The sequence below is a fragment of the Zonotrichia leucophrys genome, chromosome 2, assembly GCF_028769735.1.
Source record: "Zonotrichia leucophrys gambelii isolate GWCS_2022_RI chromosome 2, RI_Zleu_2.0, whole genome shotgun sequence".
Taxonomy (NCBI): Eukaryota; Metazoa; Chordata; class Aves; order Passeriformes; family Passerellidae; genus Zonotrichia; species Zonotrichia leucophrys.
This window is the reverse complement of record NC_088171.1, coordinates 128217628-128234201: the sequence shown is the minus strand read 5'-3', so window position 1 is coordinate 128234201 and position 16574 is coordinate 128217628. Positions and strand designations below refer to the sequence as shown.

General features: G+C 39.5%; 1 protein-coding gene across 48 annotated transcripts in view; it reads left to right on the top strand.

The window, feature by feature from the left end:
* RIMS2 (regulating synaptic membrane exocytosis 2) overlaps positions 1-16574 on the top strand; it is a 446430-nt gene that overhangs the window by 413879 nt on the left and 15977 nt on the right. The window contains exon 1 of one of the 48 annotated variants that reach the window (XM_064706374.1): positions 12406-12662. The exons of the other annotated variants lie outside the window; for them this stretch is intronic. Coding sequence (XP_064562444.1) covers positions 12533-12662 — 130 coding nt within the window. The 5' untranslated portion in view covers positions 12406-12532. Of the gene's footprint in view, positions 1-12405; positions 12663-16574 lie in introns of those variants that run through there. 48 annotated transcript variants of the gene reach the window in all.

Below are 16574 nucleotides of genomic sequence, written 5' to 3'. Positions count from 1 at the left end.
GACCAGTGAGCTGGGTTTGATCTAGCAATGGCGATTAAATACAAAGAGGTCTAACTCAGCCTCTAAATCAGCAGTCAGCAAAATAAAGGTGTTCTTTCCTATACTTTTCTTTTCTTACATATATTTTTTAAGCTTTGGTATTAGCCATGCTGACAAAGGATACTGAATAATTGGATCTTTTTTTTTTTTTTCCTGCTAGGGCCATTTTGATTTTCTTATGTTTTGTTCATATTTGTCTCTGGTCTGGGACTTGAAAAAAGCAGTCTGACTGCTAGATTGTGTGGATTTTGGAAACCAGAAGTTTGTGTGACTTATCTAGCATGGTAGATTCAGGTCTTTAAAGTCACATCTCTTTCCTCACTCTGAAGTCCTCATCTCATAAATTTTGGTTGGCTTTTGGCAAAAGTCTAAGTAATTAATATCAAAGCTGGTTTTCATCATCCCAGTTAAAAAGCTTAACATTTCATTAAGCTTTTTATCTTTACTACTGCTCAATAATATATTTCTCCTACAAACAATATTCTAACTATGATCTTACCTTAATTATAAATTATTTTAAATCAAATAGGTGCATAACTCAACTGATTGCTGTGCTTACCTGACACACGTTTATGAAACCTCAAATTTAGTGATCATCTAGAGAGGTTCATGGAGTAGCTACATATTTGCATGGGTACACGCTGACAGGAGGTGTCTTTAGTAGAGTTTAGCTGTGCAGTCTGTACCTTTTGGCTATATATGACATTTCATAGATTAAAATAAGGCTTAAATTAAAATTTAAAATGTTCTCTAAATATTTACAGGGAAAAAAATGTTCTCATATGCTCATTTGTCACATTCATTCTTGGAGAACATTCTTCTCTCTTTCCATGCATACAGAACTGAAGTCATCTGTGTATTAAATGACCCTGAATCTAAAGATATTCCCCAAACTAAATAAAAAGATATTAAGATTATTATACATGGACAGACTGAATAAGGATAGCTATAGAGAAAGTTTAAAGTTTATTAACTAAACTTCATTCAAACATTAACTAAGAAGTTGCATTACAAAATTAAGAAAAGAGTCAACTACTTTTAATGCAGTGCATAATAGGCAGATGTAAAAAAAGTATTCAAATAACTAATTTGCTCAACTTAGTGGGTTGCTTCTATTCTAATTGAATTTTGAAGAGCTCTCTAAACAAGAATGCTGGTGCAGAATCCTGACATTTGTTAAATCCACAAAGGATTATTTTAGAAAGTAACAATAGCCAGTGTTCATACAGAAAAAAAAAGGAATTTTAATTAACAAAATGTGTATTTTTTCTGAAACAGAAGAAGCAGGATAGAAGGAAAGAAATAAGCAAAGAATTATTGGCTTGATTCTTAAGGTTCTGAAAACCCAGAGTTCGTGAAAAAATCACTCCAAAAGAAGGGGAATATTTCTTAGCTCCTGTTTGAAATAGCCTATGTACTGTTTAGCTGAAATTTATGGAGGAAGGATGTGTCTTTACTAGTCCAAAAACGTTTGAGAAGCCCTTTTACACAGCTTGCAGTCACCAGCTGAGTCAGATTTTTGGGGTTCTGTCATCTTCTTCTGTCATTTTTGGTTCTGATATTTTTTTGGCTGTGTGTAGTTCCTGTGGGAGTCCATAGGCTTTCTATTTTCAGTTGGCATTGGCTGTCAACTCCTCTGGGACTGAAAACTCATTCATTTGCTATAGTTGGTACTCTGGCATTGCAGTCATGTTGTTTCAAATTTTTGTCCATTGTGTACAGAGGCAGCCTAGGCAGCTGGTTTAGACTAGACTCCTAGTTTTGGTATGCAGAAGTGAAATGAGATGACTCCTGGTGCATATCATGGCCACACAGCACAGTAGGGTTGCAAATACCTGAGCTAACTCCAGGCAAACAAGTGACTTCCTGCAAAGCTTTTTAGCCTGGCCAGACCCAGCACTGATGTAGTTTCCAGTACCTGAGCTGGGGCTAAAATACTGGGTCCATTGTGCTAAGTAAACATATTATGTCACTCAGCATGAACCACTGGGAGTTGTTTTTTTTCCCTTTCTCTCTAGTTAAGAGACTCTTTTCTTCTCTAAACTAGAGAAACACCTTTGTCCTTAGGTGAGTCCTTAGGTTATCACTAACAATGAGGACTGCTAGGACCCTTGGAAAAGAATAGAATTCTTTGAATTATATTGGTGCTGGTTTTTATTTTAAAAAGCTAATACAAGGAGATAAAGAAAGAGGCACACATTTCAGTGTCCCTTCCACTGAGGAAATCATAATCCTTACTTCAATACACCAGTCTGAAATAACTGAAATAACAAGTGAAAAGGAAGTTGATACTAACTCTCTCTTAATATAGAAACATATGAAAAGATTTGTAGGATGTTATTTGCTGGTACATTTGAAATATTCTATGCTGATGGAGATTATCCAGATGGCAGGAAGTTTTTGCTGCTGATTTACTTGGGATAGTGTAAATTTGGTGCCATTTCTTCCTATGCTGCAGCCTGAAGATTTTATCTACTGTAGCATCCAGATTGCAAACTCTTTTAGGAAAAAACTCAAATTATGAGTTCATATAATGTTTTCTATATTCATGTCCAAGCTTTCTTGCTTTTCTAGCATTATCATTAACTAAATATGCAGCAAAAAGTAGCCAGATTCTGAAATACAAATAGCAAGCATTGTATAATCCTGGCAAAACTGATCAAAATTGAGAAGATTATTCACAGACCTATGCTCATAAGTGGTTTTGTAGATGAACAAAATTATCTTCAGGTTGATATCAATTATACACCTCTCACCTTTTGGTTTCAGTTATTTACTCTTTAGGTAACAGCCTAAATTGTACATGGAAGATAATGAAACTCATATCTGAGGGATCTTTGGAAAGTATGATATATTTAGATCCTCTTGGATGGGACATCTTACTGGCTGGAGAAGTAAAATTTATTTCTTAAAGGTCAGCATATGTAAAGAAGTTTAAGTTATTCCGTATTTGGTAGGATACACCAAATGCATTGCCAAATTTGTATCAGCACATCTGGTCTGTAATCAATATGTTGTTACTAGTGCACTAGTAACAACAGTAGCAGTAGTAGAATCTTAGTCAATGAAATTTTACTGCTTTCTATCTGTTACTCTCAGTCCTGAAATGCAAGATTGTGAAATGATGTCCAGTGTGGCCTTACATGTATGAAATGTGAATGAAAGCTTTCAAAGAGTTCCAGGTTATGCACACACATTAAGCCTTTGTATATGGTGTTTCAAATCCCATTTGAACTCATTAATATGGTGATAGTATGGCTAACTGCCTTTCAAACAGCTAACTGAGGAAATGTTCTTTGTAGCACAGTGACTCTGGGGTCAAATAAGTTGTTGTAAAACTTCATATTTTACATCTGCAATTCAAATCCTCCCTGCCAGTGTCATACCTGAGAGAAGGTTCTATGGTATTACAGTGCTAAATCACACAGGGTGGAACCCTGGCACTGAGTTCAGGTGGCACAATTACACAAATCCAGATTGTGATACACCAGAAGAGACTTTAGATGTGATTTTTGGCCCATGTGAACTCCTGAATCAGAGCACCTTTGGAGGTGCTCTACAACTTTAAGCTGATACTGTGCTAGAGACTCTTTTGAAAATGTAGCAGTACAATGATCCAGATTCTAATAGAAGCCTTCCAGTATCCAAAAGGGGGCCTATAAAAAAGCTGGAGAATGACTTTTCACAAGGGCATGTAGTGATAGGACAAGAGGTAATGGGTTAAAATTGAAAGAAGGAAGGTTTAGATTAGATATTAGGAAGAAATTCTTTTCTCTGAGTATGGTGAGGCACTGGAACAGGCTGCCCAGAGAAGCTGAGTGGGTGCCTCACCTCTGGAAGTGTTCAAAGCCAGGTTGGATGGGGCTTGGAGCAATGTGGCATAGTGAAAGGTGTTCTTGCCCACAGCAGGCAGGTTGGAACCAGATCATTGTTAAGGTCCCTTCCAGCTCAACACATTCTGTGCATCAGAATGTGTCCTGATATTGTATTTGCTCATGTAGACATAGCTGTGGATAACCAGATATAAACAAATGAAATAGAAAAAGAAAACTGTTTTTCATTATTGGCATTTTGAGATTCATGGATTGTGTGAGCATGTCTGAAGAGACGCTGCTATGACTAAAACACCATGGAAATGAGAGACATTTAATGACAACAGCACACATTCCTCTGCCAGAGTTATAAATAATATGAAAACTTACAAAATAAAACTGAAATCTGTGATTTTGTCAGATAAAAATGACATCAGCAGATAAAAATATATTTCAACTTTGCTTGGAAAATATTTTCATCGTTATTTCTAGATAGATTCTGGTGCCCACCAGCTGACTCAGATTCTAGACAGTGAGTTCAGTGCTGACCATTAAAATTAAGGTGTTTCATTAGTGAATATGGTCCCTTTGTAGAATCCTAGTTAAGGTTTAAAGTATTTGCACCCTATACACTTGTACCCATAAGAAGGGACATTTATGACATCATTAAAATGGTGTAGCTTCCACTGACATTCTGGAAGTATGAGGCATTCAGAGATTCCACTCTACCAGCTAGCAGTAACCATATGGATGGTACCCATAAGGTTATAGATGGAACCATGTGATGGTTACATTGATGATGGATGGAGCTGGTTACCTGTGCACTGCACAGTGCAGGCAGTCTGAAAGAGCATGATTTACCAAATAGGTGTGGCAAGTCTCTGCAGAGCTTTGCAGAGCATAAGGAGCCTCAGAAAATCCTGTTTTGTTGTTCTGCACTGAAGTCATGCACAGGACTCTGGCACACGGTGTTTTCAGTGAATGTAGTCTGTGGTCTCAGGAAAACAGATAACCTAATGGGCACAGAACTTTGCAACATCACACCACCTTAATATATATTAACCTTCTACTGGGTATTTTGAAATTACCTGACTGACTTGCAAGACAAATGTCTCTTCAACGCTGACATTTGGACTCCCCAAGGCTTTTGACACTTGATGATAACATATTACTTTTAAAAGGCAAACATATTGAACCAGACCTGCTCTGTCCTTGACAAACTATGTTCTCTCTAATCACTGTGGTTCTTGAGTGCAGAGAACAACGTGTGACAGGTACACACCTCGCTTTTCACCCTGTTGTTTACATGTTCATTATTTTACATGTTGTTTGCAAAACACATTTCATTTCAGCAGGATGCTCTTTGTATTTTTTTTCTGGCAGAATACAAGCATAAAGATCATAGAGTGTTCTTCTGCAGTACATCCTCTTCAGTAGAATCAGCAGATTGCATTCCCAACAGAGGTTCAGGACACTGTGCTCCACAGGCCACTCAAGTGCCAATAGTTCTGTACCAGCTTTGTCCCATCTCTACTGAAGATGGAATTATAAGGGAAACAAATCTTGTTTCATGAAATTAGAGTGTCTGAAACTAATTACACTGTCCTCCTCTAAGACATTCTGAAAACTTTCAGTGGAGTACACAGGCAGCTGCAATAATATAATTTGAGCATATAAATGAATAACTACAGCTTGGTTTTAAGCTGATGGGTGTGATGAATTATGAAGGTCATTCTCAGAGGCAAAAAGGTGGATTGGGATCAAAACAAAGGAAGCAGATAGAATGTATGTATTTATAACAAAAAAAAACCCAAACCAAATAACACCCCACCACCTGCCTTTAGCTTTTCAAACAGCTTGATATTTTCCTATGGGTTTCTTTTCTCAACACTTCTTTCCTCAAAAAACCATGTAGCTTTTTATTTCTCTGCTCTTCGTTTCTTTCCCTGATGAAGCATTACGAAGTAGTAGTTTTTGCCAAGCGCTAAGACACCTTGTGATTTGCAGATCACCTTGTGATCATAAAGATGTGAAATTATTTTAATCAAAACAGAAATAGCAGTGTAGAGTTTCTCTCTCCAACCTCCTAGCTACTTGTGAGCTATCTACATTGTGTTGCTTCATGCTAGTCCATTAAAAACTCCTTTTGTTATCCAGAAAAATTACTACTTTATTTTGGTTTTGTGGCTTTTTCATAAATATTGAAGGGGAAAGTAAATATATTTTGTGTAAATAAGAACAGACAGCTTTCACATGTGATTAACGTTAGCATTGAAGAAAAAGTGTTACTTTTATAGATTTCCTTTATGTTCATTATAGAGAGCTTAATGCAGAAGAGAATGCCAACTGCAGGACAAGTAATCCAACTATGTTGTTTAAGAAACTAAAATTGGTGTCTTTATGCATCTGAAAGCAGCCTGTTTCTAAGAAAAAAACCAAAAGACTTTTCTATTTCTACCTTTTAAAACAAATTTGATGTTAAAATTTCCAGATTTTATTTTTAGAAACTGAAATTTGTTGAGTGTTTGAAAGAGATGTAGTGAAAGTAATTTCTTTCAGCTCTTCAAACCTGCATCCTTTGAAAACGTGCAAGACTTTGAAATTATCTCCACACAGGCTGAATTACTTGAAGGTAGAGTCCCATTGGCAGAGACTGTGAAGGTGATGGGATCAGTGGAACCCCTATTCCCATGCAGGAATGCTGGAATTGTGTACCAATAAATGAGTCCTAAGGTGGGCATGCAAAACAAGCAGTTCTAGGAGAATCCTGTTTTGCTGATATAACTGCACTTGCACTAACAACTAGGGAATTCTCCCAGAACAGCTGTGTCAGTCAGCAAAGCTATTTTGGTATAAATCTGTACTGTGTACCTAGCTTGATATTTGGGGTGGAGTTGACCTTACAGTAGAAAATGCCAAAAGAAGTGGGAGAATGGAAAAATTTACTGTTACCATGTAAGCAGACAGAAAAGTGTACCTGCATTCTCTGGGACTGCTTAGTAGGGGATGCTCAGAAAACCCAAAATGTAAGATTTAAATAAAGTAGAATTTAGAAAACTTATTTCTAACTGCTAGATGTAGAAATAATGTAGGAATTATCGTTATATCATGAAAATTTAAGAAGAGTACAAGACCACTGAAGGTCAGTGCTGCATGGAAGCTATGGCCCTTGGGATGGAGTTCATGACAAAGGTCATGACAAGTCAGGGACAACTATTTAGCGTGGTCTGTTGTGACAGGACAAGGGGTAATGGTTTTAAACCAAATCAGGGTAGGTTTAGATAAGATATAAGGAAAAGGTTTTTATAACAAGTGTGGAAAAACTCTGGAACAGGTAGATGTCTCAACCCTGGAAACATTCAAGATCAGGCTGGATGGGGCTCTGAGCAACCTGGTGTAGTGGAAGGTGTCCCGGCTCGTCACAAGAGCATTGGACTAGATGACCTTTAACTGTCCCTTTCAATCTAAACCATTCTATGATTCTTTGATCATGATCAAAAAAATACTAAGTCAAGAACAGTGAATTTTTATAAGATAGGATTCAGTAAAAGCAGCCATTACTTTGTGAAGGACCTTATACATTTCTGGAATCTGCCCTTTCAAAGTGCTGGGCTGGAGTTGGCACTTGGCCATCTCTGTAGGGAATGAGGACAGCCAGCACAGTCCTAACATTTAGCATATTATAGGCAATGGCAGCTTGTTACTACATGTTACAAGTTGTTATACATAAACCCTGTTTTACACTAACTGGGCCATGGTTTTAATGATCTTTTCCATGTATTGTTTTAGCTTTACACAAAGGAAAAAAAAAAGGTTCAATTCAGTAATAATAGCAGTTGTATATTCCAGTGATACTTAATCTGGACAAATTACTGGAAATTGCTTGAATAATTGGAGACTCAGTTGGAGAATAACATTTCCTCCAACCAATACTGGTATTTATTTTTCCTTTTGTGTCTTCCTAGAATCAGATAAATGCTGGGTTTTCAAACTGGCTTATTTTTTGGAGTGGGAGACAATTCAAAGTTAACTCTTTTTGAGGCCCTTGTCAAGTATTTCTTCTCTGTTTTCACGTTTGCTGTCTCTGATTAGTGAAGACTGAGGGCATGAGAGGAGACAAAAACTCAGTGAAATAAAACACTGTGGGAGGTGTGGAGGATTATCCCTCCTGTTTTAAGAGGAAGCCCTTCTTGTAGTGGCATGTTGCACAAAGATTTCTTATAAGTGGGAATACATTTAGAGTTTGAATTACAATTTTAGTATGTTGTGCCTAGTAGTTGATAGGTGTGGTGCAAGTTAGAGGTAATTAACCAGCATATAAAGCTCAGCAGCTGAATTGGTTCTTTTTGAAGACAATCATGAACAAAATAAATCCCTTCTGTAGCCAACAAAAGAAGTCTGTGGGCAATGCTTGACAGAAGAGGTGACAAAAAAAAAGTCAATAACTCCTTTCTAGTCCCATTCCCAGGAAACCTTCCTTAATTCCAGGTTAAAGGAGAAACTTTAGATCACCCTTTCATAGTGACTGCCCTGAAGAATCCTCTCCAAAATGTGCACAAGGGCTCAGGAACTCTTTTATGGCAATGTATGCTTTTATCTTGTGTTCAGAAGATGAAGCAGGCTTTAGGAATTATTCCATGATATAGGCAATAATAAAAAAATAATTGCCATAGAAATTATTGAATTCTTCACTCCAGGGAATTATGACCTCTGGGTTCAGTATATAGAAGTAGAAATGGGAAGTGAAGAAATTTCGTTTTTACTTTTGATTTTGCTGTCCTTGATAAAAGTTATGGTTTCATGAAGGAATCATCAAAGCATTATTTTTCTGAAGCATCCCCATTTTAAGTCTAATATTTAGTGTTTACTTGAAGCAAGCTTGCTGACATGCACCCAGTTACAGAAGAAACATGGAAAAGCATGGGGAATACATTAACTTCCATGCTACTTTTTAAATTACCTCACATAGCATATCTACATAAAAAGAAAAAGGTACATTTATTAAATTCAGAATTCTATTATTGGCTGACTGTATTTACAGTAGATTGACACCAAATATCCAGTGCCATAAATTCATCTTTCAGCAATTTTCAGGGAACACAACTAGTAAGCAATTGCTTCCACAATTCTTTAGATGAGCCACCAAAATATTTGATAACAAATCCAACCCTACAAATAGCATTTCTTTAGGACAGTACATACATTTATAGAAGGTGTTTGACCTCGATTCCAACAACATGGTTTCTTTCAGCAAACTATATAAATGTTAACAAAATAGCATACCTGGGAGTCTCTTGCTTTGTCTTAATATTTAGCGTTGAGATGGGAATTCGGGCGCTATTCTTTAACAGGATTTTTATTCACTTGTACCTGGTGAAGCAAATCAATGAGTGTCAGTTAAAATTTAAACAGTCAGCAAAACAGCTGGGGGATGTTGTCAATGTCAGAGTAGTAAACTTGTTTTCTGCAGTTCAGGATGTGTCTAGATTGCCATCAATTAGATTATTTGTATAGTGCAATCATTAGAAACTGAGGACAGCCTCCCAAAATGCCATGAGAATTTATGGATTTGTCACCTCAGTTCTTTGTGTCTGTTTTCATTCTCCATTTAAACATTTATTTTAAAGAAAGAAAATTAGGACAGAAGCATATTGAGGAAGCTTGGATAGGATGGTGATCCAGTGTTTTGTTACGGATTTTTTTGCACAGGTGCCTATTATCCCAGTGTCTCTTTGGGGTAATTTGTAATTGACTACAGATGGTTGAGGTTTTAAAGTGTTTTCCTTGGTATAGGCTCATTTTATCAATGACAGTAACAGGTTTTTTATATTGACAACATTAGCAAAAATGTCAATTTGTTATTAATGGCTTAGAAGCCTCTTGGCTTCCAACCAGGTATTATTTCTTCTACAAGAGATACTTCTAAGGGGAGTACTTACACAAGAATATTTATAAATGTGAGTGAAAGTAGATGAAACAGGTGTTCCAAGTCAGTTTCTCTTTTTTGAATATATATTCTAGAGTTTATTTATATTTTTGTATCTCCAAGTCACCCAACTGTTGTTTTGCCTTTCTCTGCTTTCTCAATGTCTTTTCAGTTTTATTCAACTGTTTTTGTGAAACCAGTAGTTCATCTGAAATGTAATGAACATTAACTCATTTTTATCATCCAACTTCTCAAAAGCAGTAATGAATTATTATTTAATAGACATTTACTTTTCTGCGAAATCTTACATTCATAAAAATGTTGAGGGAAGTTATTTTGTCTGCTTTAATGTTTATAGATAGAAAATTTTGTAGTCACCAAGTCTTTTAAAAATATCTTTAGCAATTATTTCAACACGTTTTATTGGGTTTTGCCAATTATATGATTTTGCATATTAGACATTTATTATTATTATTATTACCATTACACTTTCTTTTAGAGTTGTTTGCTTTATAGTATTTCAATAATGTCTTTTTAGAGTGAAGTGTAAACAGGAAAAGCTCACTCTACCACTTGAAAATACCTTAAAGGGATGTAATGCAAAGGGTGATTTTAGGGGAAGAGGTACTGCAGGCTGACCAGGTGTCCTCCACAGACCTTGGCAGGTCTCTGCCATCATGGAGTGCCTGTGGCTTACAAGAGAGGTGTCTGTCTGTCTTGGCAGCTCACCTTCTTGTTAATCAGAAAAACATCACAGGGAGGGGACAAAATTGGGCATGTGGCCAGAGAAACATGATGAGCAACTAAACACACATTTTGGAACATGACCTGAATGAGACATCTAAAAGATGTCAGAGCCTAGAGAAGCTGCCCTGGGCATCTTTTATAGCCCGTAAAGAGGAAAAAAGGGATTTATGTTCTTCTAAAATAAGTTCCTATGATGTTACATGAGACTTGCTTTGTTATATTAATCTAGAAATCAAGTTATTGGGCAAATCATAAAAATACCTGTAAAAACTCACTGCTTTGATGTAGTTGATGTGATGTAATTGAGTGATGATGGTTCCATCCCTGAATACTAAAGTTCCAACTAGTTTTCATTCCTCAGCAAAGTATGTCAGTGATAGTGTTGGCTGGTTTTAAAGTCTTATTATTATCCTTTCCAATCATCAGCTCAAGGAAATACACATGAGGGGTGTGAAGTGTATTTCACTCTACATACTTTCTTTATGAAGAGTTTCAGTTTCACTTCAAACCATCATTCTGTCTGCAAAATTATATTTAATGTTTAGGGCTTGATAATTTTGAGCTAGGATTTGATTATTTTGAGATAATTCTTTTTTTATTTGAAAGAAAACTGAATGCACCCCAAGTCCTGCATTTACTGTCATTACTGTTCAAAGGGCAAGTAAGGAAACAACAAGCATGTGTAAGGTTTGATAGCACTTTTGCACTGCCATGAGCTATAGTGGAATAAGTCACTGATGCTTCAAAAGGTTGGTACAGTAGCTGGTACCTCTTTTTAATCATGCCCAGTGCTTTAATTTCTTAGCATTTTAGGGAAAAGTTTGCCAATTGCTATATACTCAATTAAGGTAACATACTGGATAAAAAAAAAAGGTAACATTAAATGGCGTTGAGGAAAATATGGAAGTAAGACTAGATAAAAGCCCCAAAATTATGTGTTGTAGCTATAAGCAAATCCTCTAAGGACTGAATTTAGAAAAGGTACACTCATGTTTGCTAAGGAGGCAGATGTGCTTTAGAGAAATACAGCTTGGCTTAAAGTGGAGAAGAGATGAAGGATTTGCCTGTGCCTTGCAGGGCCAGCTCCTCAAGTAACGCTGGGCCACTGACAGAAGCAATGGGCACAAGCTCGCTCACAGAAGCCTCATGCCGAACATTAGCAGTTTTTCACTGTGAGCATGAGTGAGCATTGCTGAGAGAGGTTTCCCAGGGAGGCTGAGTCTCCATCCTGGGAGAGACTCAAAGCCGTCTGGCCCCCAGTCAGGGCAGCTGGCCCCAGTGACCCTGCCTCATGATCCAGGGACACCTTCCCAGCTCAGCCATTCTCTGGTCCAGTGGTTCGTTCCCTCTTTTACAGATCCCACCCGAGAGCGGACTCTCGCCCGTAGGCTGCAGGTGTGTCCTGCCGGCCGGGAGTGGGGGCAGCGCTGCCCAGCCCCGCTCCCCGCCAGGGCCGCCGCTGCGTTCCCCGCTCCGTGCCGAGCCACGGGGCCGCCCCTTCTGCGGCCTCCCCCCGCCTCCAGCATCCCTGCGAGCCCCGGCCGGCCCCGGCGAGCCCCTCCCGCCTGCTGCCGCGCAGGGGCCGCTCGCAGGCCGGCGGGAACCGGGCGGAGAACAAAGTCTGCGGGCGGTGCCTGCGGGACGTCCCGCCGCTACCGGCCGGCGCCGTGCCCCGGTCCTGCCTCCGGCGCGCTCAGTATTTACAGCCGCCGCGGCCGGGCCGTCCCGCCCGCGAGTCTCGCACGACGGCGCCGTCCCGCTCCGCCCGCCCCGGAGCCCCGCGCCGCCGGCTCGCTGCTCGCCCCGCTGGTAGGCGGCTCCGTGCCGGCTGCGGCGGCCCGCCCCGCCGAGAGCAGCGGCGGCGGCAGCGGGGCAGAGCCGGGCACAGCGGGGCAGAGCCCAGCTCCGCGGCGCGCAGCCCGCCCAGCGCTCCCCGCCGCCCTCAGCCCCCGCCGCCAAGACGCCGCGCTTCTTGTACCGCGCCAAAGGCGGGTGCCGCTCGGCCAAGATGGGCCGGCAGACGGCGGCCGGCGGGCGCGCCATGCAGCGGTCGCAGAGCCGGAGCAGCCTCTCCGCCTCCTTCGAGGCGCTGGCCGTCTACTTTCCCTGCATGAACTCCCTGGAGGAGGAGGACGGAGGTGAGGGCCGGGGCACGGTGTCCGCAGGTGTGCGCGGGGACCGCGGGCGCACCGGGCCGCCCGCCGGGAAGGGCCGGGGGTCGGCTGGGCGAGGAGCTGGATGTGGGACGCGAGTGATGGAGAGTGGCTTGGGCTGAGAGAGAGATTGGTATCACCGTGCTTGTAGCTGGAGAGTGAGGTGGGATTTAACGGATGATGTTTATCGTCACATTGAGAATGAAGTTGCTAGCTGAACTTTAGTTACGTTGGGGGGAGAAGTAAAGGATAGAGGGTCTTTCCATTCTTTCCATTTTCTGCTCATTCATACGAAAAGCAAACCACACTTCCTCGCGGGTGCTTTTCTGACAATCTACGGGGTCGTTCAGGTATCCCTTGCCTGTCATTACAACAGAATTTTTATAGAACACCAGAGTTGAGCAATTAAATACTGGCCCCAAGTATCCTTTCCTTAGAGTAGCAGTGCAGGTGGAAGGCTAACAGGAGAAATACAGTGGATTTTGTGTGTAGCCATGGCCCCCAAAGAGACTTGCTATTTGGAATGTGCAAATGTACATACATAGTTATGCATGGCACCAAACTGTGTCCAGGACGGAACTTGTATTTCATGAGTTTGTTTTGAGTATACTGGTTTCATAAAGACAGCAATCTGTTGTGTTTAAATATGTTTATGTATAGAATGAACTGATGGGATTTCCCTTGTTTTATCAGAACTAATTCAAGATTTTTAATTCCATTAAAATTAATGGAGCAAATTGCACCTTCAGTAGATTTGAACACTATAAAAGAGAGAAAACCAATATCCAGTGCTGCCATGCAAACATGTATCAGCTGTGTGTGTACACCATTCATGATCTGTTTAAAATATCTGCATGTTTGTTTATCACTTTCCACATTTCAGGCTGAGAGTTCAGTGGGTAATGTCTGTCTTTGTGTGTTTTGATTTATCTTCTCATGTGCAATGGTCTGTGATTTTTTTTCTCCAAAGCACCTCTCAATTCTGATTAAATCCCAAGGCATGGTTCCTCACCTTTTCCCTGCTCTTACTCTGGGCTGGCCCGCTTGCCCCTTTCAGTGGAAGAGAAGTGGCTTCCCCCTGGGGCAAACTCTGCTGTCCTTCAGTACTCTCATCTGCTCCCTGCCTTGAACAATGAAGTGAACTGCGAAATATTGCCAGTAGACTGCAGGGTAGGCTTCAGATGGCATTTTTAATACTATTGATGTGCTAATAAACACTATGGCTGAAAGCACACACTTAAAAGATCATAAATTATCCTAAACTAAATGTGTAGGTATTCTTTAGAGATTATTTTTCTTTATCATTCCTGAAGCTTTTTCTTTTTACTCCTGATTTTTAGATACAATAATTGCATTAATCCTGTGTGAAATCAGAGTAGTGATTTGTTTTGTTCTACTTGGTTTTCTTTACTTCTCTAGGAAGCATTTAATTTATTCCTTGGTGGAATCTGTGTTTGCTTAAAACTGTTCACTGGTTCAAAGAAATATAAAGTAGATGGAAGTCAGCAGAGAAATATCTGTAAATTTAAGGATAATTGTAATGATTTATTTATTTTGTGCTGGCAAATTATTCAAAGTGTTAAAAGATTGTATAATGATGAATATGTCACATATTGTGTGGATTTATGTTATCTGATCCTATTTAGATGTAGGCTACACTTGAAAATGCATTTCATTAATTCCCATGAAAAAAGCAGAAATGGAACTGCTGTGCAGTTTTATGGATTTGAGTTTCTGCTACCTCAGTTTAGACATACCAGGTTACAGAGGGAATGGCAGCCATGAAGTAAAGATCATTTCCCAAGTGTCCTCAGTGGGATTAGAAAGAAAAAACTGTGATGTGTTCTGTGGATGGCAAGTTACCTCTGCACTCAAATTGGAATTTGTTATCTTACGAATGTTTATACAATTATATTAATGAAATGTAATTAAAGTGGTTGTGGTAATACTCCCATATTCACATACAAATGTTCTTTTACAGTTTAATCTGAAAAAGGTGTCAAAACCACTTCATAAGTTAATTATCCTCGTGATGTAGTGGATAGCTTAAAAAAAAAGATAAACTGTTACAAGGGTGCTTTTGTTTTTTTCTTTTTCTTTTTTTTTTTTTTACATTTCACACTCAGTCATATTTTTAATACAAATAGAAAATCTAGAAAATCTGACTCGTTGAGGCATTTCTTTGAGATACTCCCTTGAAGACTTTTTTTATTAACTGCTGAACTGGTCCAGAGGTGTATCTTTTGGTATGAAAGAATATGAGTGTTGTCAAGGTCAGAAGTAATTTGTTAGCAAGTAACTCAATACAACAAATTAATAATTTTTGTAGCAATTTTTGAGCATGATGATTAAGAAGATCCCTTTATGTGTCGGCTGATTAAAGGAGATCTCTTAAGCCCTGGCATCCAAGCTGTGGTGTACTGAAGAAGTGGGCTGTGGAAAGGCTGCTGTTTGCTGGTTTTGGTAGCCATGAATTTGAATCACAGAATCATCAGAAGGTTGGAAGGGACCTTCAAGAACATCCTGTCCAGCTGCCCACCCAGCACTGTCACTGTAGCACCTCAACCCCATCACCCAGAGCCACATCCAGGCACCTCTTGAACACCTCCAGGGGTGGTGACTCCACCATCTCCCTGGGCAACCCATTCCAATGCCTGACCACCCTAATAGTGAATTTTTGTTTCTAGTATGTAATCTGAATCTCCCCTGTCTCAGTGTAAAGCCATTTTTTCTCATCCTGTCACTGCAGGCATGGCAGAAGAGACTGAAGCTCCCCTCACTACAGCCTCCTGTCAGGTGCTTGTAGAGAGTGATGAGGTCCCCCTGAGTCTCCTCCAGGCTAAACAAGCCCAGCTCCCTCAGCTATTTCTCATAAGTTCTGTTTTTAGAGCATTGTTGCCTTTCTCTGGACACCCTCCAGCACCTCAGTGTCCTTGGAGGACCCAAAAATGAACACAGCACTCAAAGTGTGGCCTCACCAGTGCAGAGTACAGGGGGATTTGTCATGGCTAGGCCTTAACTTGTCATGGTAGGCCTGGTTTGCAGTACAGGGAGCTACTATTTAAAATAGCATTTCTTACCTGCTGATCAGTTGGGATGAATCCTTCAAGTTTATGCACATTCATTATTTAGGAGTTTATTATTCTTAACCACATCTAGTAAAAGGTGTTAGCAAAAAATTCTTTGTATCATCCATTTCTTTCTGGCATGTGTGCATGTATACACACAGGACTAACATGGTACCAGAAATTTATGTTGTCAAAGTATCAAGGATTTTAAAGAGATGTCTTGCATTTTATTTTGTTAGATTCACTAATGATAAAATGTATGGCTTGCATACTGAAGTGAGAATTGGTGTCAAATACCACTTAGAACAGACTTGGAATTACATGGAAATGTAATTTATTACGTGGAATTGTTGAAGAGGTATGGGGACAGAGTGCAAATCAGTATCTGTATAAATGCTCTGGAAGCATTCATATTTTTTCTGAAATCTTGGCTTTATTGATGTTAAAGAAATTTTGTGACTGTCAAAAGATAAGAGAATTTCCACTATAAATATATGTGATATCCTTTTAGATGTCTGTGTAGTCATAGTGCAAAGTCTCATGCATGTGCTATATTTACAAGTAGTGCATGAGTGCACTAAACTTTCCCGTGAACAACTGAGCAAATGAATTCCTATGTACAAGAAGCTTACTGGAGAAGAAGTAGAGTTACCCAACATGCAGAGAAAAGAAGAGAAGCTCAGGTCGCATGATGGGATCACTAGAAAGCCTATGTCTGTTTTTATGAATGGGACTGATAACTTAGTGCTTCCTCAAATTACACTATGTATTGTTTACTGTAATAAATTTTCACGATGATTTCCTTTTTATACTTCACTTCTGATTTGCA